This window comes from Leucoraja erinacea, chromosome 31 (genome assembly GCF_028641065.1).
Source record: "Leucoraja erinacea ecotype New England chromosome 31, Leri_hhj_1, whole genome shotgun sequence".
Taxonomy (NCBI): Eukaryota; Metazoa; Chordata; class Chondrichthyes; order Rajiformes; family Rajidae; genus Leucoraja; species Leucoraja erinaceus.
Window position 1 is genome coordinate 20,240,039 of NC_073407.1, and position 22,452 is coordinate 20,262,490.

The 22,452-nt window shown below is 42.7% G+C and overlaps 2 protein-coding genes across 5 annotated transcripts in view; both read right to left on the reverse strand.

Moving 5' to 3' along the window:
- Positions 1–1,815: 1,815 nt before the first annotated feature.
- Positions 1,816–17,558, reverse strand: gtf3c5 (general transcription factor IIIC, polypeptide 5). Its single transcript, XM_055660241.1, has 11 exons — positions 17,292–17,558; positions 15,386–15,614; positions 14,475–14,673; positions 13,030–13,225; positions 11,906–12,010; positions 10,852–10,966; positions 9,379–9,459; positions 7,670–7,767; positions 7,128–7,210; positions 6,204–6,346; positions 1,816–4,174 (listed from the first exon to the last, which is right to left on the reverse strand). The coding sequence occupies exons 1-11, from the start codon at positions 17,517–17,519 to the stop codon at positions 4,023–4,025; spliced, it is 1,629 nt and encodes a 542-aa protein (XP_055516216.1). The 5' UTR covers positions 17,520–17,558; the 3' UTR covers positions 1,816–4,022.
- A 2,739-nt stretch (positions 17,559–20,297) lies between these two features.
- The window catches only part of tsc1b (TSC complex subunit 1b), a 42,120-nt gene continuing 39,965 nt past the window's right edge, over positions 20,298–22,452 (reverse strand). For all 4 annotated transcript variants that reach the window (XM_055660244.1, XM_055660245.1, XM_055660242.1 and 1 more), the window contains one exon: positions 20,298–22,150. In XM_055660244.1, the coding sequence (XP_055516219.1) occupies positions 21,682–22,150 (469 nt within the window). In that variant the 3' untranslated portion in view covers positions 20,298–21,681. The remainder of the gene's footprint in view (positions 22,151–22,452) is intronic.

The window sequence follows — 22,452 nt, forward strand, 5'->3', positions numbered from 1 at the left end:
CCAGGGATTCTCCTTTTACCCCCATATTAATCAATAGACAATAGACAATAATCTTCTTTAATTAAAACACTTGGACAGGTACATTGATAGTATCACTTTATTGTATACTATAAATGTCAGTTCTCTTTCATATGCAATTGAGAGCAGTTTTACAACTTCCAGCTAATGATGAAGAACCAAAGAGGGTACCTGCCCCCCACAGTTCCTAGAAGCACACACACTAATAACTGTTTACACAGCTGAGAATTTCTCACCCTTGAGATTAGTTTAAGTTGTGAGTTTGAAGCAGCTGTTGCCCACATGCTTTCTATTTGCATTGGATCACACCGACTGCACTCCACAATTCTCCGACAGCACCTATTTGGCACCGATAGCTGGGTCATTTTGGAATTCTTCCAACATTCTCTGCAAAAGCAGCAAGATGGCGGACAGAAGAACAAAGAGAATAATCACAGGGCCACTACCCTGCACCCATTGTTGGACTCTTTCATTCTTATTCCATGCTGTTGTCATGTCCTGCCTCAGTCAGATTCAGAATGTCCACAGATATCAAAGTTAACTGTACATCATTCACCAAATGCAGAAAACAGCCCTTCTGAAGCTGTAGTCACCCATGAGTGTGGTCTGTGTCCATTCAGGCCACACACAATCCTTTCCTAATACTAACAACCTCCGCACCACACTACCAAGAAATCCACATGGGAATACCAAGGGTGGGGAGTGATTAAAGATGTGTTTGGTAATGTGAGTGAGGATCATGTCATCTCTAACTATTCACTTGCAAATGTATGAACACATGAGTATAGAAGCTGGGATGTAATGTTAAAATTGTACAAGGCATTGGTGAGACCAAATCTGGAGTATGGTGTACAATTTTGGTCGGCCAATTATAGGAAGGATGTCAACAAAATAGAGAGAGTACAGAGGAGATTTACTAGAATGTTGCCTGGGTTTCAACAACTAAGTTACAGAGATAGGTTGAATAAGTTAGGTCTTTATTCTCTGGAGCGCAGAAGGTTAAGGGGGGACTTGATAGAGGTCTTTAAAATGATGAGAGGGATAGACAGAGTTGATGTGGACAAGCTTTTCCCTTTGAGAATAGGGAAGATTCAAACAAGAGGACATGACTTCAGAATTAAGGGACAGAAGTTTAGGGGTAACATGAGGGGGAACTTCTTTACTCAGAGAATGGTAGCGGTGTGGAATGAGCTTCCAGTGGAAGTGGTGGAGGCAGGTTTGTTGGTATCATTTAAAAATAAATTGGATAGGCATATGGATGAGAAGGGAATGAAGGGTTATGGTATGAGTGCAGGCAGGTGGGACTAAGGGAAAATAATTGTTCGGCATGGACTTGTAGGGCCGAGATGGCCTGTTTCCGTGCTGTAATTGTTATATGGTTATATGGTTCTCTCCCAAACCACAGCCAAGGAATTTACGTACAAGCTGAGTGAAACTAGATTCACGGGCTGTTTTGTGTAGAGTGCAGGTTTGTTCAAAGTACATACATTTCAGGGGCGTTCCCATTTGTCTGCAGTATTAACTGCTGGGAAGTGGGAAGAATCCTGGTCTTCAGAGAACAATCCAGGCACAACTGAAGTTGGAAAGCAAAAATCTACAGGCGCTGAAAACCTGAAATAAAACTAAATGCTGAGACCGCTGAAGCAGTCTGATTGTGGAACCTCCACTTCCCTTCCACCTCTAATGTCTGTTGGTTGTTCTAATCCCCCCCACCACCCCACCCACACACTGTCCAGAATCGGACAATGTTTTCCCCTCTACCCTCAAGCTCTGTGCCGAGCACAGACATTTTCAATCAGTCCCTGCAAACCTGCACTGACCCTGCCTGCTTCAAAGTCTCCACTATTGTTCCTGTACCCAAAATGCCAAGGATTACTGGACTTAATGACTACAGGCCTGTCGCACTGACCTCTGTAATCATGAAAACCCTTGAAAGATGTGCTAGCCCAGCTGAAAAGTATCACAAACCCCTGCAGTTTGCATTCCGGGCCAATAGATCAGTTCACCTCAGCCTGCACTTCATCCTCCAGCATCTAGACCGCCAGGGGACCTAGGCAAGGATTTTATTTGTGATTTTAGCTCTGCGTTCAACACCATTGTGCCAGATCTACTACACTCCGAACTCTCCCAGTTGACTGTGCCTGAACCCCTATGTCAATGGATCACCAACATCTTGACAGACAGGAAGCAGCATGTGAGGCTGGGAAAGTACATCTCAGATCCACTGACCCTCTGCATAGAGGCACTGCAAGGCTGCATACTCTCCCTTCTCCTCTACTCTCTCTACACCAATGACTGCACCCACAGGCTCCTCCGCCAAGCTTCTCAAGTTTGCAGACGACATAACCCGGGATTGATCCAGGATGGGGAGGGATCTGCCTTCAGACAGGAAGTGACACAACTGGCCTCCTGGTGCCACTACAACAACCTGGAGCTCAACGTTAAGACAGTGGAATTGATTGTAGCCTTTAGGAGAGCTCCCCCTCCCCTCCCCCCACTCACCATCAACAACAACACAGTCACATCTGTGGAGTCATGTTTCCTTGGACCCATCATCTCCAGTGACATAAAATGGGAGGCCGCCATCGACTCCACGGACAAAAAGGCCCAACAGAGGATGTACTTCCTGCGGCAGCTGAGAAAATAATCTGCCACAGGCAATGATGGTCCAGTTTTATACTGCTATCATAGAGTCTGTCCTCATCTTCTCCATCATGGTCTGATTTGGCTCAGCCACCAAGCATGGCATCCGGAGGCTGCAGCGCATTGTTTGATCAGCCGAGAAGGTTGTTGGCTGCAACCTTCCCCCATTGACGAACTGTACACTGCAAGGGCCAGGAAGCGAGCGGGTAAGATAATGTCTGACCCCTCACACCCTGGCCACAAACTCGCTGAATCACTTCCCTCTGGAAGGCGACTCCGGACTGTCAAAGCCGCCACAGCCAGACATAAACAGCTTTTTTCCATGAGCAGTAGCTCTAGTCAACAGCCAAATGTCTGTACCCTCCTTTTGCTCTGGTATATTATTTTATTCTTCACATGTTTAAATTATAACGTTTTATATTTAATGGTCTACTGTATATTGTGTTGTTATCCTTGCGAGCAAATTACCAAGAAATTATTTGTATGTATACATACTCGGGTAATAAAATGTATTCAATTTAATTGAATTCATACACAACGGTGAACACCATACTTTCCCTCACCTCTGCCATAGTCTGATGGTGGACCCACTGCTCTGTTGAAGGAATTCTCTGTCCTTTCTGGATTTCATTTCATCCCAAATGGAAAATCACCACCTTGGAGAACCGGAAGCACAACTACCCATTCATTGGTTTACAAATAAAAAACACTAAACTACCTAACAATAAAAGTCTTGCAATTGAACGTTGGTACCAGTAATGAGAATGTCTGGAAGTGGTTCTGGTGCCTACAACGTGGCCAGCAACAGGAAGCTGGTCTTGGTGGATGAGCCTCCTATTAAAGGCCTAATTGGGAATGGATACTCAGTGCAGGAGAAGGCATGGAAGGTAAGGAGTCACAGAGAACACCAGCCTGCAGACCACCACTCAACCACGCATTTTCACATCGACATGGCGATGAACCTCAACTAACAACCCATGACCCACTAATAAGTAAATGAGTTACTGAGCCTCCACACAATCCAATAGCCTCCCTGTTCATATAACAGAGAGACAGAAGATGCTGTACACCAGCAGTCCGGTTCCATAACGCTTCGTTAGTGATCACCGTATGCGCGGCTTGGTCACATTCCAATAAACAAAACCAGAAGCAACTGATCAATTGCCAATTCCCAACTGCAACAGCAGTTTCTGTCAGAGATGCTGGTCCAATGTAGCCAGCTACATGAACACGAGGCCGTGCTGCATATTATTACAGACACTCCCTGCATAGTGACCATCTCATGTCAGTGTACTTTCAATGCAACAATCTGTGTTTGTCTCTCGCCTCATGTAACCAAGTCCAGCTCACATCCGATACAGTCAAATGTAATCGAGAATCTCGGTCTCCATTTCATTTTCGCTTCCCTCCGACGGTGCGTATTCTTCTTCCTCATCTTCCTCCTCCTCCTCTGCAGATTCATGCTCTTCTCTCTCCTGAGTGACTGACGGTTTCTTTCTCAGACAAGTCGAAGCTGAGCACGAGGGAAAAGGAAAAGAAAAACAATTACATATAAAACCAATATCAGCTTCACAATGCTCGGGAGAGCAGTTCCCAATCTGGACTTCCCAGCTGCCCATACGTTAACACCAGACGGCAACTCCTGATGGTGAACAGTGTAACTTCCAAATGCTGAACAATGTTAGTGAAGAGGAGATGTTACCCAAGTCAAATCTCCAATACACCTGTAGACAGAGAATGTTCAGGCAGCTGCAAAATTCCCCAAAGGTGCTTGAGCTTCAGATATGAAAAATCCCCCAAAGTTAGTGACAATCATTCTTTATGTTTCAGTTAGTCTGAGACTAGGATGGATGTCCCAGAATTCCAAGATTGCCATGTTATACAGATAAATGAATGACGGCATCGCTGCAAGTGAATGAGTCTAATGAGTTGCAGAAACAAGTGGCTTGGTGAGACTTGGGGCGAGCATGAAAGGATGAACAATGGGGAGGCAAAGAGTGGCACAATGCCAGAGTTTGAAGAGGGTGGTGGGCTGAAGAGTCATTGGCACAGGCTGCACTCCTGCAGAAGTGCCAGCCAGCCCAAGATATTTGGGCTTAAATATTGGAGAGATACTTGCAAGATACAATTTTATATCCCCAAATTGAGAATGTTAACCAATGGCTCTTCAAAATACCATGTACGCAGCTTTTCCTCCTTTTAAGATAGGCAGAAGTGCACTGTAACACCTTATAGTGTACAGGCCAAATACAGGCAAAAAGACTAGCTTAGATGGGGCATCTTGGTCAGCTTTGACGTGTTGAGCCAAACTGTACGGTGCGTCTTTATTATAAAATTTTACATCAAAGCTACAGAACATCTCTGTGTATGATATATATTTTTTCTATAATAAAATTGTCTTATGGTGGAGGTTTCAGCAATATATCTACTATGTAGAGGTACACAAAAATGCTGGAGAAACTCAGCGGGTGCAGCAGCATCTATGGAGCGAAGGAAATAGGCAACATTTCGAGCCGAATAGGAACCATTTCAGGAAATAGGCAACGTTTCGGCCCGAAACGTTGCCTATTTCCTTCGCTCCACAGATGCTGCTGCACCCGCTGAGTTTCTCCAGCATTTTTGTATACCTTCGATTTTCCAGCATCTGCAGTTCCTTCATAAATACTATGCATTTGCTTAATTCACACATATTACACACAGATACTGTGTTCAGTTGCAGCAGAGTGCAATTCAGCACAATAGTCATCAAATAAATGCTAGTCACAGGTCAAGGTTCTCATGTTCGGCTGTCGGAAGGGAGAGTGGACGCTGGCGGGCTTTAGCTACCGCTGCTCTCTTTTTCACATTGTGTTTTTGATTTTTTGTTTTTGGACTGAATTCTGTTTTTAATTTGTGTTTCTGTGATGTCTTTATTATTTATTTTATTCTGATTATATGTTTTTTATTCCTGTTAATCTCTGTAAGGTGTCCTTGAGATTCCTGAAAGGCGCCCAAAAATAAAATTTATTATTATTATTTTGTTCGCAAACTTCTAAAATAAAATACATTGGAGAACAAGCAGCGAATGTGAACACGACTGGATCTCGGCATGAAGACGGACACAGGAATACTGGGCTCCGTAGTCTAGGGGAGATAGTTACTGGGTGAATGTCGCCGCAGTAATTAAATAATTTAATTAGCATGAATAAATTTAACTGAAGTTACAGCAGAGGAGAAAAAGGAGTCACGGGGGAACTGCGTTTGCTGGAACCTTGAACAAAATAAAACAAAGTGCTGGAGGAACTTAGTGGGTCGGTCAGCATCTGTGAAGGCAATGGACAGGCGATGTTTTAGGTCATGGCTCAGTCTTAAGAAAGGTCACGACCTGAAACGTCGTCCATCTATTCTTTCCACAGATGCTGCTTGACCTACTGAGTTCCTCCAGCGCTTTGCTCGTAGCTGAAAAAGGATAGTCAGTGGTTGAAGCAGGGAGAGAAACAAAGTCACGTCGACCCGAAGAAAAAGATTTTGATTCTTCTTTTCAGTGTCGTTACCGGCCTCACCTGCTCGATTTTTGCGACAGACCTCTTTAATCATGTTGGACATCCGATCCCGGAGGTCATCACTGGTTTTTGGCAAACACCAGCCATCCCTCTCGTCACATGTGGTCTCGTTGCCATTATTGCGATGGATGATCTTTTTTAAACTGAAGTAACAGAAGGGAACCAGTTTCAGAGAGGAGATGGCCATCATTCAACACTTGAAACACTCTGAAAGCTAGGTAAGCGGGTACACAAATCTAAACCTGCATTTCTACTGATAGAATTCTACTTAAGGTTACAGAAAATACACAATAGTCTAGGTCACAATGTCCTGATCGTGACAAACTTGAATCCTGAGTCAGAAGGTTGAAGATTAAAGTCCCACTCCGGACACATTGGCTTAGTGTAGGTCTGACTGGTGGCACAGTGGCCATTGGTAGAGTTGCTGCCTCACAGCACCAATGACCCAAGTTCGATCTCGACTATGGATCTTACTATGGTGTTATCTGTATGGAGTTTGTGCGTCTTCCCCATGACGGCATGGGTTTCCTCCGGTTTCCTCCCACATTCCAAAGATGTGCACGTTTGTAGGTTAATTGGATTCAGTAAAATGTTCCTATTGTGTAGGGCCGTGTTAGTGTACGGCGATCGTTGTTTAGCACGGACTCAGTGGGCCGAAGGGCCTGTTTCTGAGCTGTACCTCTAAACTAAACTGACGTAAACTTAAACCAAGGTCCCATCAGTCTTTCCAGGTCTGTGTACAAGATCTGATGGCACTGTTTTGAAGAACAACCGGGACGTTCCTTGCTGATGTCCTGGCCAATATTTATCCCCAATACAACTCAGTTCAATAGTGAGAAATTTAAAACCAATTCCCCCGGTACTTGCACGTCCCATTCACTCTCCCACTGAAACCCCTTCCTATTCTAGTCCAATGAACAGCACCTGTCTACATCCAAGTCACACAGCTGATAAAACATCTGGCGATAGGGTGGCAAAGTGTCCTCTCGGAAGATGTACACCGACTCCTGGAATTATAAGAAAAGTAGATATCAGGACGATGAACATTATACAATGAACCTATTGCATTCTGATCCAATCCAATCCTTTGCTGGCACTCAGTCCATTCAAATCTGCAGGGAGATACAGTTGGGTGGGAAGAGAGAGTGTCAAGACTGGCTAAAACAAATTTTATAATAACATGGGTGTGAAAAGAACCAATTAATCAATTATCCCATTTGGACAAAACAGTGTACAAATGTTCATCACAACACCGCCTAGTGGTTATTCGTATATTACATTAATTTTAACTCATTCACGTGTGTCCAATCTTTCACCTTATTCTCTGTTGCAGATGCATGTCCCTCCTCACGACTCTCTCTGGTCAGTCCACTATCCCTCTCTGACCCCATATTTCGCTACACATAGTTTTATCTTTAAATACATTGAGCAAAATTCTCACACCACCATTGTGTGAGGATACTTACTTTGAGTTTGTATCCAGACAGGGTGAGCATTCTCCTATGTGGGAAGCTGAGAATCTTTGGAGCTTTAGTTAGATCCTGAATACGCACAACCTGGGGGACTAGGAGTTAGAGGGAATATCAAAATCATACAATTAAAAAGCAATACAGTCTCTGTCATTTAATAATCCACTTGTCAAGTTCAGTAGCCTACATTGGGCAAATAGTGTTGATCAACTAGTATTAGCAGTGGTTTCAAGGACAATGCTGTTGCTGTTAAGGCATTGAGCAAGATATTCCTGATAGCTTAATGGGTTTCTTGTTGCTGATTTGATGTCTATTAACTTCAGTTAGTCAGATTTTTGAGCAATTTCATTCAGCACTTAGATGGCTCATTGGTGACCAACGTGCACATCTTTGGAATGTGGGACTTTAATGCAGTAAAACCGGCCCATGCACTTCACAGACTTAAAGAAACATTGTGAGGAAGACGAGAGAGGCAGAGATGCAAGAGATAATTCCAGAGGTAATGCTCAGACAGCTGAAGGCACAGCTACCCGTGCTGGAGTAATTAATGTCCTGCATGTATAAGAGGTTCAGATTGGGTCAACTGAAGGGGTTTCCAATGGAGGTAAGAACAAAGAAGACGAGAGGGATGGGAAGGTTTTAAACAAACGTCAACATCTTCTCTCTCTTTTCAGATAAATTCTTTAAACAGAGTAGGTTTTAACAGAAAAAAAATCCTCATTCTGCTAATTGGGACATGTATAAATCAGAAAGCATCAGGTTATAAAAATATCACCTATACGGTCAGAAATGATAATGGCTGTAGAATGTAGTATTGACGTTGGGTCGAATTGACATTGACATGACGTTTCATATAAAACTGTAAAGTGGGTGTTTATTCACTGAATAATTTGTGCTGGAGATGAATAACTTATAGGCTGGGTAAAGATCAACATACAACTCATATTCAAAATATAGATGTATATATTATCTAAAAAATATCTATTGATTTATTTTGTTTTTTTAAGTGAAGGCAGCAAAATAGATATAAATCTACAGTTGAATGAGTTTTTTTTTTAAATCAGAAAGTGTGAGAGCTGAACTCCACAACACTGACCATACATTGGATCCAGTACCAAAGTATATGGAACTGATGCATTGAAATGCTGAGAACTATGTTCTGCACTCTGTATCTTCCACTTTGCACTATCTACTGTACTCAAGATTGAATTGTTTGAATGTATGTATGCTACTGTAAGTCTGATCTGTTTGAATAGCATGGAAAACATAGCTTTCCATTGCACTTCAATTCTCATTTACACTTTCGTTGTACATGACAATAAAAAACCTAAACCTAAAACTTGCTTCCAAGTTACCCGACCCAAACCTGACAGGTTCCAACTATTGTGTTCAAGAAGGAACTGAAGAAACCCTTCTTCAGACTGATCAGTCTGAAGAAGGGTTTCGGCCCGAAACGTTACCTATTTCCTTCGCTCCATAGATGTTGCTGCACCCGCTGAGTTTCTCCAGCATTTTTGTGTACCTGTAGGTTCCAACTATTGTCAAGGTTGGGATTTATGTACTGGCTAGGGGAGGTCAAATTTTATATCTTATACCCAAGTTGATCTCAAATACCCATGGCATCATAAATCATAACTCGTACAGGGGAGGATGAATTAGAAGGTTTGTTAGTGTCCGACATTAAACATACACTTACTGAATCTTACCTGGCTTGCTGATGGTAATGGGCAGGCTGTAGTTAAATGTGCTGCGCTTTGCCTTCACTGGCATGTCAGAGGCCATATAACCTGTAAAGTAAAATACAATTATGTCTGTACCCTCATTGACATTTAACAGTGACATTTCCATTTACTGGTTATAGGTTTTAGTAGACTCAGGAACAGATACTTTCCCTCTGTTATCAGACTACTGAATGGTTCGTCCATAAGATAGGATTGCAGTACAAATCTTCCAACCCACCTTAATGCGGACAATGGACTTTTTCCTCTGTAACTGTAACACTACAATGCTGAAAACTATATTCTGCAGTTTTCCTTTGCTCTGATGCCATCCTTTTGTATGACTGGATTGTATCCGATCTAACTCTGTAGCACGCAAAAACAAAATATTTTCTTTGTATCGCGGTACACGAGACAATAATAAACCAATACCATTCAGGACCATTCAGGTATGTAATGTCTTTCCTGAGCAATAATGCTGTGCAGGGAGTTGAACACAAAACATTCCCAGGAATGCTGCACCAGCAGAGGAGGATTACTGAGGGACCAGCAATACCAAGAGAGTGCCTCATTGACAGGGGGTACAGCTTTCATCTACGGTGTCAAATCAGGGAATTGGCTATCCTCCCAGCTTAATAGAGAAGATCCCACAACATCAGTTCAGTGACTGCATTCATCCATTCCAGGAAGCATCCTGGTGAATGAGTTGTTTCACCAGGACGTTGCCTGGAAAGGATGAATGCAGTTACAAGGAGACTGGTCAGGCTGGGTTAATTCTGTTTGATGAGACAACAACTAGGGAATTATCTGATTGAGATATACAAAATATTGAAGATACTGATGGATAAATACGGAGAAGTATTTTCACTTAGCAGGGAAATCCATGACGAAGGCACAAGTTAAAGGGCAAGTGATAGGTGTAGACACAAGGAACTGCAGATGCTGGTTAACAGAAAACTGCTGGAGTAGCATATCTGGAGAACATGGATAGGTAGCGTTTTGGGTCAGGACCTTTCTTCAGACTCCAAGAGATAGGAGATGTAAGGAAGAATATTTTCCATCCTAAATTTTTTGAAATCTGACTCTATGAACATGAAAGATTTCCCAAGCAGCCAGGACCATCTTTATTCCTCAATATAACACTGAAACAAAAGATCTGTTGCTTCTTATCACATTGTCATTTTGGTAATCTGCTGCACGCAAATTGGACACAGTATTCCTTCAAGATGTTGCCATAGGTTCACTCACATCTGCAAGGCCAGATGGGAGTTCAGCTTAGCATCTAATATAAAAGATGGCAGCTGACAGTGTAGCGGTCCCCCAATACTACACTAGGAGATCAACTGAACAGAGAAGAGAAAATGTAGGTAGAAAATACATATATTCCTTTCCTTGTTTTACATGTATTTTTTTTTGGTTTTTAAGCACAGAGTGTAATCAATTTCTCCTTCCATCAGTTACCATGTTTGGTGCTGCAACGAAGTCTGAAATCCAACACCTGATAAATCTTTGCCTTGGAATCTTTCCTTGGGTCATATCCGAACCTCACCCAGAGACTTCGCCAGGGACCTGTAAGCTGTGAAAAAGAGCGGACAAGCATGAGGTCATGCATTTTGGAAGGTCAAATCTCTCGTGGGACATACCGAGTAAACGGCAGTGGCTTTAGGAGCATGGATGTACAGAGACTGGAGTGCAAGTTCATAAATGAAATGGTGATACGAGTGAATAGGGTGATGAAAAAGGCATTTGGTGTGCTTGCCTTCATAGGCTGGGGACATGTTGCTGTTGTACAAAGTATTGGTCAACCAAGTACACTGTGTACAGTTCTGGTCACCATACGATAGGAGGATATTGTAGCTATAGAAAGTGTGCAGAAGTGATTCACCAGGACGTTACCTGGAATGGTGAGTTGTAGTTACAAGAGATTGAATAGATTGGCTTTATTCACATTGTAAGGTAGGAGGTTGAGAGTAGACCTTAGAGGTTTATAAGAATGTGAAGGGCATAGACAGTCTGTTGCTTTTTTCCAGTGTAGAGAGAGAAAGCTCAGATTTAGAGGACATGTGTTTAAGGTGAAAATGGAGAATTTTAAAGGACATCTTCTTCTTCTTCTTGCGTTTGGCGTGCACAGCCTAAAGTTGGAGGACAACTTGTTCTATTTGATCTATTTGTTTGTGCACGTCGGTTTGATTGCATTAGTCGAATCAGGGTGGACCACATGAAGGTTGCAATCTCCCACCCCAAAGGACATCTGAGGGGTAGGCTTTTCACATAGAAGGCAGTGAATATCTGAAACATCTGCCAAGAAGTGGTGGTGGAGGCAGATACAATTACAATGTTTAAAAGGGGTGCAGGCATGAACTCGGAGTGGAAAGGCATAGAAGGATAGTGGCCTAATGCAGACAAAAGGGATTAGCATAGATGGACATCATGAACGGTCGGCATGGATGAGGTGGGCTGAAAGGGCCCAATGTTGTGCTGTATGATTCTTTGTCGAGCACCCTCTGTGACTCACCATGTAGTAGGCTACAAAAGGCAGCAGCAGCTTCAGCTTCTCTGGATGCACATTAATATTTGACTTAACTGCATTTCTGGACCAAATGGGCCGGATAGCAAAGATCTGAGGAGACAGATAACAAATCTGCTCAATGAGATACCAAGTTCTACCATTCACAAGTACAAGGCTGCATCTCACACAACTCACAACAAGGTACGTGTAATACTTTGTTTGTTGATGGAAACAGCACATCAACACGGGGCAGCACCATCAAAAATACCGGAAACTGAAACAGAGAATAGCTGTACTAGAAGCCCTCAGAAGGTTAAGTAACGTATGTGGAAAGGGAAACAGAATTATGTTTCAGGTTTAAGACTCTTCTAATAATCGGAAATATTAATTCTGATTAATTTTCCACAGATACAGCTTGACCTGTTGAATATTTCTGGCAGTTTCTGTTATTTATACTGTAGCATTGCACTACAAAAAAAAATTGAAAATGATGACAGTGTTTCACAAACTCACAACGTCTCAAATCACTTTACAACCAACAAAGCATTTTGAAGTGTGGACAGCTTGTAATATGGGAAATTGCTGCAGCCAATTTGTCTTACAAACAGCAATGTAATAATTCCACCACTAAGAATATTTACCACCCCACCACGAAGAATGTATCTGCTGTTTATTGAAAGGTTGACTTCAAGGGGACTTGATAGAGGTCTTTAAAATGTTGAGGGATAGACAGAGTTGACGTGGATAAGCTTTTTTCCATTGAGAGTAGGGAAGATTCAAACAAGAGGACATGATTTGAGAATTAAGGGACAGAAGTTTAGGGGTAACATGAGGGGGAACTTCTTTACTCAGACAGTGGTAGCTGTGTGGAATGAGCTTCCAGTGGAAGTGGTGGAGGCAGGTTCGATTTTATCATTTAAAAATAAATTGGATAGGTATATGGACGGGAAAGGAATGGAGGGTTATGGTCTGAGTGGAGGTAGATAGGACTAGGGGAGAGTAAGTGTTCGGCACGGACTAGAAGGGCCGAGATGGCCTGTTTCCGTGCTGTAATTGTTATATGGTAATATAGATCTAAATAAGCAACGTTCAAGCACTTTAATTGAAAAATGGACACCAGTACTGCTCACCCCTTTCAGTTCTTCTTCAACTTTCCGGTCTGCTGCCTGAGTGTTAAATTTGCTCCAGTTCTGAACGGCAGCTTCAAGTGGCTGGGATGGGACCTCGGCATCGTCAAAGTTTACAAATATGGCGTTGTGGGGACGGCGTGCTCGTCCCAGACCAATCAGATTCTCGTTGGACAGTTTTGGAGGCTGATATCCTTCCCTGAGAAACAGACAAAATAATTGCCAATGGGGTTTGATCTCAAAATCACACCCAATATATCTTCCACTGTTCTGCCACAAATCCAAGAATGAAATCATTTGTAGGATGAGAGATCAAAAATTCAATTAGAATGGATTTGTGACCAATCATTGGGAAAAGTAACAGTAATTTTGTAATCAACATCAGTTTGTAATTTTAGAGTTTGTGAAATAATTAGTATCTATTAACAGAATATGAAAGAGTTTGTATTATCGTTAATTATCGTTATATTTTTTGTAACCTTGGGATATCACAAACACCTTGCAATTAAATAGGAATTAAGTAGGAATTGGGGGGAGGGGGTATTGAAAATAAATTGAAAGAACTAGGCTTCATTCTTAGAGCTTTGAATAGTGAGATGGACATAAAATTCTGGAGTAACTCAGCGGGACAGGCGGTATCTCTAGAGAGAAGGAATGGGTGACGTTTTGGGTTAAGACCCTTCAGACTGGTCTCAGAAGGGCGTTGACCCAAAGATATGAAATCCTGCGGAGTTACTCCAGCATTTTGTGTCAATCTTTGATCTGGAGTTCTTTCCTACACATTTTGAAGAGTGATAGTTGTCTTTGATTGAAAGATATATACTGAGAGGTCTTGTCAGGGTGAATGTGAAGGGATGCTGCTTCTTGTTAGAGAATCTAGAATCAAAAGTCTGTGTTTCCAGTAAGAGGTTGCCTCTTTGTACAAAGAAGGAAAGATTTCTTTATTTCAGAGGGCCTTGACTCTTTGGTCCCTCTGACTAAAGAAAATCCTCCTCATCTCCTTCCTAAAAGAACGTCCTTTAGTTCGAAGGCCATGACCCAGACTCTCCCACTAGTGGAAACATTCTCTCCACGTCCACTCTATCCAAGCCTTTCACTATTCTGCAAATCTCCACGAAGAGAATGTTTAGTGAGATTACAGACAGATCAGTTGTAAAGCAGGTTGAGAACCCAAGGGGCGAGGTGCTACTAATTCATAAAGGGCAATCATAATTAATGCACTCGGAAATTCAAGAAAAATCTTTCCTAAAGAATGGCGAGAAAGTAAAACGTGCTAGTGCATGGATTGGAAGCGAAGGTAAGGAAGAAGAAATAATAATTAGGAGACTGTGGAGCTAAGGTTAGTTAAAAGGAGATGGAAACATTGAAACTGACAGACCCAATGAACCAAAAGCCACATTTCTGTTCAATGCTGCCAACACCCTGTCACATTGGTCAACTGTACTGACCTGTGCTGGACCTCTGGGCGATAGAAGTAATCCACAGGGTTATCCACACGGGAAAATATTGGAGGAGGGATATACAGCGGCAGCTCCTGATCAAAGAACTCCTTGTGTTCCGGCTTGCGGAGAATAACTTTGTCGTACATGGACATTTGTGAGCCTGCTGATGCATTGTGCAAGGCAAGAAACTGGAAATCAGACATACCTGTAAAACACAATCAGGAGACCCACCAGACAATGAACCTGTGAACAGCACAGCACAAGTACAGGTCCTTCAGCCCACAATAGTTGTACCGAACATGATGCCAAAACCAACTCTTATCTGCCTTCACATATTCCATATCCACCCATTCCCTGCATATTCACATGTAAAATATTAAGGAGATGACCCAAGATGAAAGCAATGGGGAAATATGCCATTAAGGTAAAAAAAAAAAGACAAACAATTGTCACCTGCTAACACTGCATAGAATGAAATAAAGTAGTGCCTTTCACAATCTCAGGACATCCTAACGTTATTACAACTAATTATTAATTTTTGTGGCTATACTTGCAAGGTAGCATATGTTAGAGACCATTTGTACAAGCACCTACAATGTGATAATCGTTTGCTAATGAGTCTTTTTTTTTTAAATATCTTGGCTGAGGCACAAAAAATGGCCGTCAATAAGCTTTTTTTTTTCAAAATTGTGCCACAGAACTGTTCACATCCAAGTACCATGAAGGTTTTTCCCTCTCTTTTGCTCCACCGGCAAACATCCCTTGGTCAGCAAAGAACTGGATGGATCATAACACATTCCCTCCTCTTCTCCAATTCCCTAACAAACCTCCTGCACATTACTGGCTGAATTGAATTCATTTCCCCATTTCTTCTGAAGACAAACAGCTGAATTATACACAATCCAACTATATGTTACCCTGAAATTTGTAAGTGGTCCCGATAACACCAAGAATTTCCATTTCATATTTAATCTCTTCTTCACATTCTCCTTCCTTTGGAGGTGCCTCTGCTCTGATTTTCTTCTTTTTCCTCTTGACCCGGAGTAGCATGCTGGTTGAGGGGAACCGGTTACCACACACAGGGTGGCAGTAAGGATCCTTTGGACGGAAGTGCAGTTCAAGTCTCCTGCTTGGATCAGCGTAAATCTATTCCAAAATAAACAGATTTTAAAGAATTATTATCATAAACACCAGTTGGCCCTCAGTCAACCAGTTGGCCCTTCAACAGATCGATTATTTGAACAATCAGAGGACAAGATTTAGTGTAGCAGATGCTTTGCTCAATGTTAATTTGCTCAAACTTAAGCAAATATGTATACACTCCTGTGTTCTGTGGGATGATTTAGGGCAGCTTTGAGATGGCAGATGGGCCAGCAATTAAAAAAACCCCATCTGGAATTCAATTTCCAATGTGCAACTCTCCCAGTACTGTCAAGACTAGATCTTTGCACTCAAATCAATGGATGCGATTTGAACGGCAAACATAACTCTAAGAGAAGAGCCCCACCAGCAAGCCATGTAACCTTGTCACTAATTTCAGCACAGCAAGTGAAGGCCACCTTGTTTCACCTGCAAAACACAAAATGCTAGTCTAACAGCGGGTAAGACACCATCTATGGAGGACGTGGACAGGTGGATATTTTCGGTCGGGATACCTCTTCAGATTTCCAGTCTGAGAGTGGAGCAGAACTTCTTCACAGTAGGCATAATTTTAGAAGATTTAGAAGTGGAACAGTAAAATGGAAGCACAAGGAACTACAGATGCTGTAATCTTATGTAGAACACAAAGTGATGGAATAACTCAGCGGGTCAAGCAGCACCTCTTGAGATTATGGAAAGCATTTTATTTTCTACAGATGCAATGTAGAAAGCATTTTCTCTTCTATAGATGTGCCACAGAAGGCATTTTATCAGGACGTATCACAGCATGGTTCGGGAACAGCTCCATCTAAGACCGCAAGAAATTGCAGACGGTTGTGGACTCCAACTGCACTTCACACTGCCTCTGCAAGGCCACCAGCATAATCAAGGACCAATCTCACTCCGATCACTCCCTCGTCTCCCATCAGGCAAGAGTACAGAAGTTTGAAAACACATACGTCCAGATTCAGGGACAGTTTATTCCCAGCTATAATCAGGCAGCTCCTCACACCAGCTAGAGTACAGTCTTGACAGCTCCCCTCCCAGACGGTTGTCTACCTGCCTCTCATTGGACTCCGACTCCCTCGTCTCCCATCAGGCAAGAGTACAGAAGTTTGAAAACACATACGTCCAGATTCAGGGACAGTTTATTCCCAGCTATAATCAGGCAGCTCCTCACACCAGCGAGAGTACAGTCTTGACCTCCCATCTACCTCATTGGAGACCTTTGAACTATCTTTAATCGGACTTTATCTTGCATTAAATGCTGTACCCGTTATCCTTTATTTGTAGGTACACAAAAAAGCTGGAGAAACTCAGCGGGTGCAGCAGCATCTATGGAGCGAAGGAGATAGGCAACGTTTCGTGCCGAAACCCTTTATTTGTACACAGTGGACGGCTTGATTGTTACCATGTATATACTTTTCTTTGACTGGATGACACGCAACAACAAAAACACTTGTCACTGTACCTTAGTACACGTGATAATAATAAACTAAACTAAGGGTCTCGACCCATTCCATTTCTCCAGAGATGCTGCCTGACCCACTAAGTTGCTCCAGATCTCCGTGTTTAACTTAAGATTCCAGCGTCTCCTTGATGTGGGGAGAACCCGCGGTTGGAGGGAGAGGTCAAGGCCATTCCTGGGGGCGAGTGGTGAAGGCCGGAGCGCCCCGGACTCACCCGGGAAACCCCCTCCTCTCCGCCCAGCGTCTCCAGCATCTTCAGCGGGTCGCGGACAACCCCCGGGTACTCGGCGCACACCAGTCGCTTCTCGGCGTCAAAGTGCACTTTCACCGCCTTAGTCTGCAAGCCGGCAAACTTGGCGGCAGCCCCCAGCTCGGGCGTCGGCTTCAGCGCAGGTTCCGACTCCACTTCCATCGTCTCAACGCCAGCCGCCATTGGCAGCATCTGGTCCCCACACCTAACTACGTCCGGCCTACAACTAGCTGGGAACAAACGGTCACGATGTTGGTTCCGCTTAACATGAACTTATTAAAGTACTATAAAACTATGTCAGATTCAGATTCAGATTCAATTTTAATTGTCATTGTACAGTACAGAGACAACGAAATGCATATGTAAACAGCAATGTGATGCCAACCAATAATGGTGAGTGAAGGATACATATGGTCAGGAGTTTGGCTCATGTTCTCTATTTTTCTTTAAGATTACATGATATTTCAATGCCCATCCCTGGGAGGGGCACTTGGTTCTTGGTCCTCCAAAATATTCCAAATGGAATTTAAACTGGAGGTGGTGAAGGGAGGGCTTAAGCCAGAAAGGGTTATTGGGAAGAAGAGCTATTTTAAATTTAGTTACATCTGGTTGGGCATCTGGTTGGGTAACACCTGTTTAAATGTGTAGGAAGGAACAGCAGATACTGGTTTACACCCAAGATAGACACAAGATGCTGGAGTAACTCACTGGGACATGCAGCATCTCTGGAGTCAGAAGAAGGGTCTGGACACAAAACGTCACCCATACGTTTTCTACAGAGATGCTGCCAGCCCCGCTGAGCATTTTATGTCTATCCTATTTTTTTTAAATGGTTCTTCTGTCACAACAGCACTGGGAGTTGTGTTCAATTCTTGTCCATCACTTTTCTTTCCAAGATCTACGTGTGAGTGACCTTGCTTTCAAAGGAAGAGTTTCTTACGTTTACTTGTTCATACTCTTGTGAATAACAGCAGGGATATATAAATGTACTCACAACATGAAGTCAGCGTAATACAGCAAAGAAACATGCCTTAGGCCCACATCAACCAATTTGCTCATTTAAGCAAGTTTCATTTGCCTGGCTTGGACCCATGTCTATCTGAACCTTCCCCACCACCTGTCCAAATGTATTAAAAATGTTGTTATTGTACCAGCTTCAACCATTTTCTCTGGGAGCTTGTTTGAGCCCTCATGTTGCCCCTTGGGTCTTTTTTAATCTTTTCCTTCTCACCATAAACCTTTGCTCACTAGTTTTTGAATCTACTTCTCTGGGAAAAAGACATGCATTCCCCTAATCCGCGTCCCTCATGTTTTTAATACATGTCCGAGGTTACCCCTTTGTCTCCTACACTCTCCAAGGAATAAAGTCCTAGCCTGACACTCTCCCTTTCACTCAGGTCCCTCAAGTACCAGTAATATTCTTTCCAAAGATCGCAAAGAGTAACTTTGCAATTATGTCTTTCCCCATAGCAAGGTAACCAAGCTGTACACAGTGTTCCTAAGTGTGGTCTCACCTACATCTTTACAGATACAGTATAACATCCCAACTGCTATACGGAATGTCTTTACTGATGAAGACCAGTGTGTAGTCAAATTCTATTTGAACCACCTTGTCCACCTGTGACACCACTTTGAAGAAACTGTTCTTGTGCTCCTTAGTCCTTGTTCTACAACATTCCCCAGGGACTTACCAGTCACTGTGAAAGTCCTACCCTGCTTTAACTTCCCAAAATGTAATATTTCATACATATCAGAATTGAACACCATTTGCCATTCCTTGGCCCCCTTACCTAGCTGACCAAATTTTACTGTAATTTTTGACAAACATCTTCACTATCTACGATATCTCCAATTTGTGTCATCTGCAAACCTAACCATGCCTTGTATATTCTTATCCAAATCATTTAAATAAATGAAGAATAGCCATGGGCCCAGCACCAATCCCTGTAGCATGGCACTAGTCATAAGTCCCCATTATGAAAAAAACCTTCCACCATAACCCTCTGCTTCCCATCATTAAGCCAATTACTTATCCACTTGGGTACCCCTCCCTAGATCCTAAGCGACATATCTTTCCAGACATGCCTAACATGTGGGACTTTGTCAAAGGCTTTGCTGAAATCCCACTGGACAACATCCACATCTGGACACCTGGGCTAACACTGCAATTTATGTTGATCATATATTAGGATCCAGATCACCCAGCCTCTAATGTTAATAAAATTAATTTTAATATCATGCCAAATGTATTAAAGTTATGGGTTAAGGGTTTTCAAGAGGGACAAGATTTGATTCTCACCAAAAACAGGTCTATAATCCCAAGGCCTAATAACAAGGTAAGCAGGAGCTGACTTGGTAACCCAGTTAGACAGATGGATGCAAAATCGTTCCAGCAGCTTTACATTAGCAAACACTAGAAATTGCAGATGCTAATTTACAAAACAAGACAAAATGTTGGAGTAACTCGGATCAAGCAGCATCTCTGGTGAACATGGAGACGGAAGAAGGGTCCCAATCTGAAACATCGCCTATCTATGTTCTCCAGAGATTGTCTCTCACCCACAGAGTTATTCCAGCACTTTTAGAGTCTTTTAAAAAAAATATATTAAGCTGTTTGCTTCCCAAACCAAATCTCACTCAATCTATGTTACCAGAGTGGTTGTACATAGCAACATTAGAATGCAATAATTTATTTAGGTCTTCCCCGACTTCAAATATGAAGAGCAATGTTTTGGAAACATCACATTTCATTCTATTCTAGTGTAGTTGTATGTTCCTATTCTTTCACACCCAGCAAGTCAATATTCTAAGCAGAGCTATTAAGAGCACGGTCGCAAGGACTCCAGCAGGTCACAGGCACCAAAAACTCCAACCCAAAGGAATTAACCAAAAAAGAAAAAGCAGTGAATGTAGCCTGCTGATGATGTTCTCGCTTTGGGGAATAAACAGCACGTGGACAAATGAGAAATCACCAGCATGATAGAATTTATTCCAGTATTTATTCTCTGCAGACCAGCACTGTCCTTGGATATTAAAACAAATCAGGCAGCACCATATTAATTAGTTCTTAATCCAATTAAGTAGTAAAATAAGCAATTATAGACCAATTAAAAAGATCTTCCATCATTTAAAACGGTAGAGAAACCTTGAATTTTGGGCAATTTTAAGTGCATTTCTACTCCCTTGTGTTAGCAATGGCAGTGCAATATCTTACTCATTTTAAACAAGAGGAATTCTATAACCAACGAAAAATTGATTTTCTAGCTTGTATACTTTACTTCACTGTTCATAATATTTGATAGGCCAAAAATTAGTACATCAGAGAGACCAAGGATGAAAGACAACAATCAATTCTATTTCCATATACACCTGAAGCTGTACAAAGGGTTAGCACTGCATCCACATTCCAGATGAAAATACTGAAAAGGTAATAACAATCGTCAGAAGATAAATAAATTTAATCAAAAAGAATTGCAATTGTGGAGGGTAGCCCTTTATTGAATCACTGCGCAATATTCATTGTCAACTCAACTGTGAACCCCCTGCCAAAAATACTGTATCTGAGCAGTCAACCCGAACCTTTGCCCCCACCTCCAGGTGACACACGAATCTGGCACGATACCAAGAACAAAACCATCATACTTCAAATGGTGGGTCAAGGGCTTTAGTTTTGATTCACAACAAGCAGTCCTGCCTTCAGCCTCTGGCTTGATTCCAAATGTGGCGAGCAAATTCAAAACTCTAAATCATTGCAGTACAGTAAACAGCAACTGCAGTGCCGAGGGAAAGTGGTGGCGGTGGGAGAGGAGTTGGGGGGGGGGGGGGTTAAAATCACAGCAGTGTTTCATTATTTAGAGTACACAGTCCGACAGATCGCTCCTGCGGGAAGTTGGTCCAGCCTTTCTTTTGAACACCGCAAGATAGTTAGTCTGCTCGTACGACGAACGGTTTCAAGGTCACGCTTCCATCCCAACTGAAGAGGAGCAGTCCGATTGGGTCAGCAGCAAGCATTAGAAGGGGAGGGAGTATAAAAGGTTCCAATCAGATGTTCCGTCATAACTGGGTGGCCATCGTACACAGACATCATATGTACAACATAATGTAGTGCAAAACATTAAAGACAACATATTTGTTCACAGTTAAACAGGAATTTGATGTCTTTTTTTTCCCCTCTTAAATATATAAACATTCCATCGAAGGAAACACGACTCCTTTACTGGATTGTACCTTGTTTTAAACTTATGACATGCTTACAAAGCAAAGCAGGCATTAACTGCTCAGAATAATACTGACTAAGTTTCTTTCCATTCCACCTACCTTTGCCACCCACCCACCCCTTTTCTCCCCCCAAAAATTAATTCTGGTCATGATGTGTTCCGTCATAGTCCATTATGCTGAGCTGCCTGACACTTTCTGGGCTGGGTTTTTGCACTGGCACCTGCAGTTTCAAGGGGCCCAAAGAACTGCCCAGCTCCATGTTGCATTCAGTTTTGAGGGAGTCCAAAAGGCTGTCCATCTTGGGCCGCTCATTGTCACACTGGCTTTCGCTCTTGTTCCTGAATAGCTCACGGGCGCGCATCCCGAGGAAACTCTTGGAATTGGGATAGGAGCCGACAGTGACTGGTGTTGTGGGCTGCTCCAGAAAGATCATACTTGGGGCACCCTGGCTCTGGTCCATCAGCTCAGACACCATTGGTGGTGGCTGCGCTTTCCTGTTGGGAGATCGATCAATGCTGGGGGCCATTGGGGGCTTGGCTTGCTTGTTTTTGTTCTCTGCATCCGAGGTCTCGTCGAATGATTCCGAAATAACAAGGTTTTCAGCCCTATTCGTACAAGAAAAAGAGCATAAGGCAAAGACATCACATTTCTGCAACTAAAAGAAGACATCCGAGCCATGCATCCGATGGCTCAGTTTAGTTTAGAGATACAGCGCGGAAACAGGCCCTTCGGCTCACCGGGTCTGCGCCGACCAGCGATCCCCGCATATCAACACAATCCTACACACACTAGGGATTTTTTTTTTTACATTCATCAAGCCAATTTGCCGACATACCTGTACGTCTTTGGAGGGTGGGAGGAAACAGATTACAGCTGCAGGCGCTGTAAAGCAGCAACTCTACCGCTG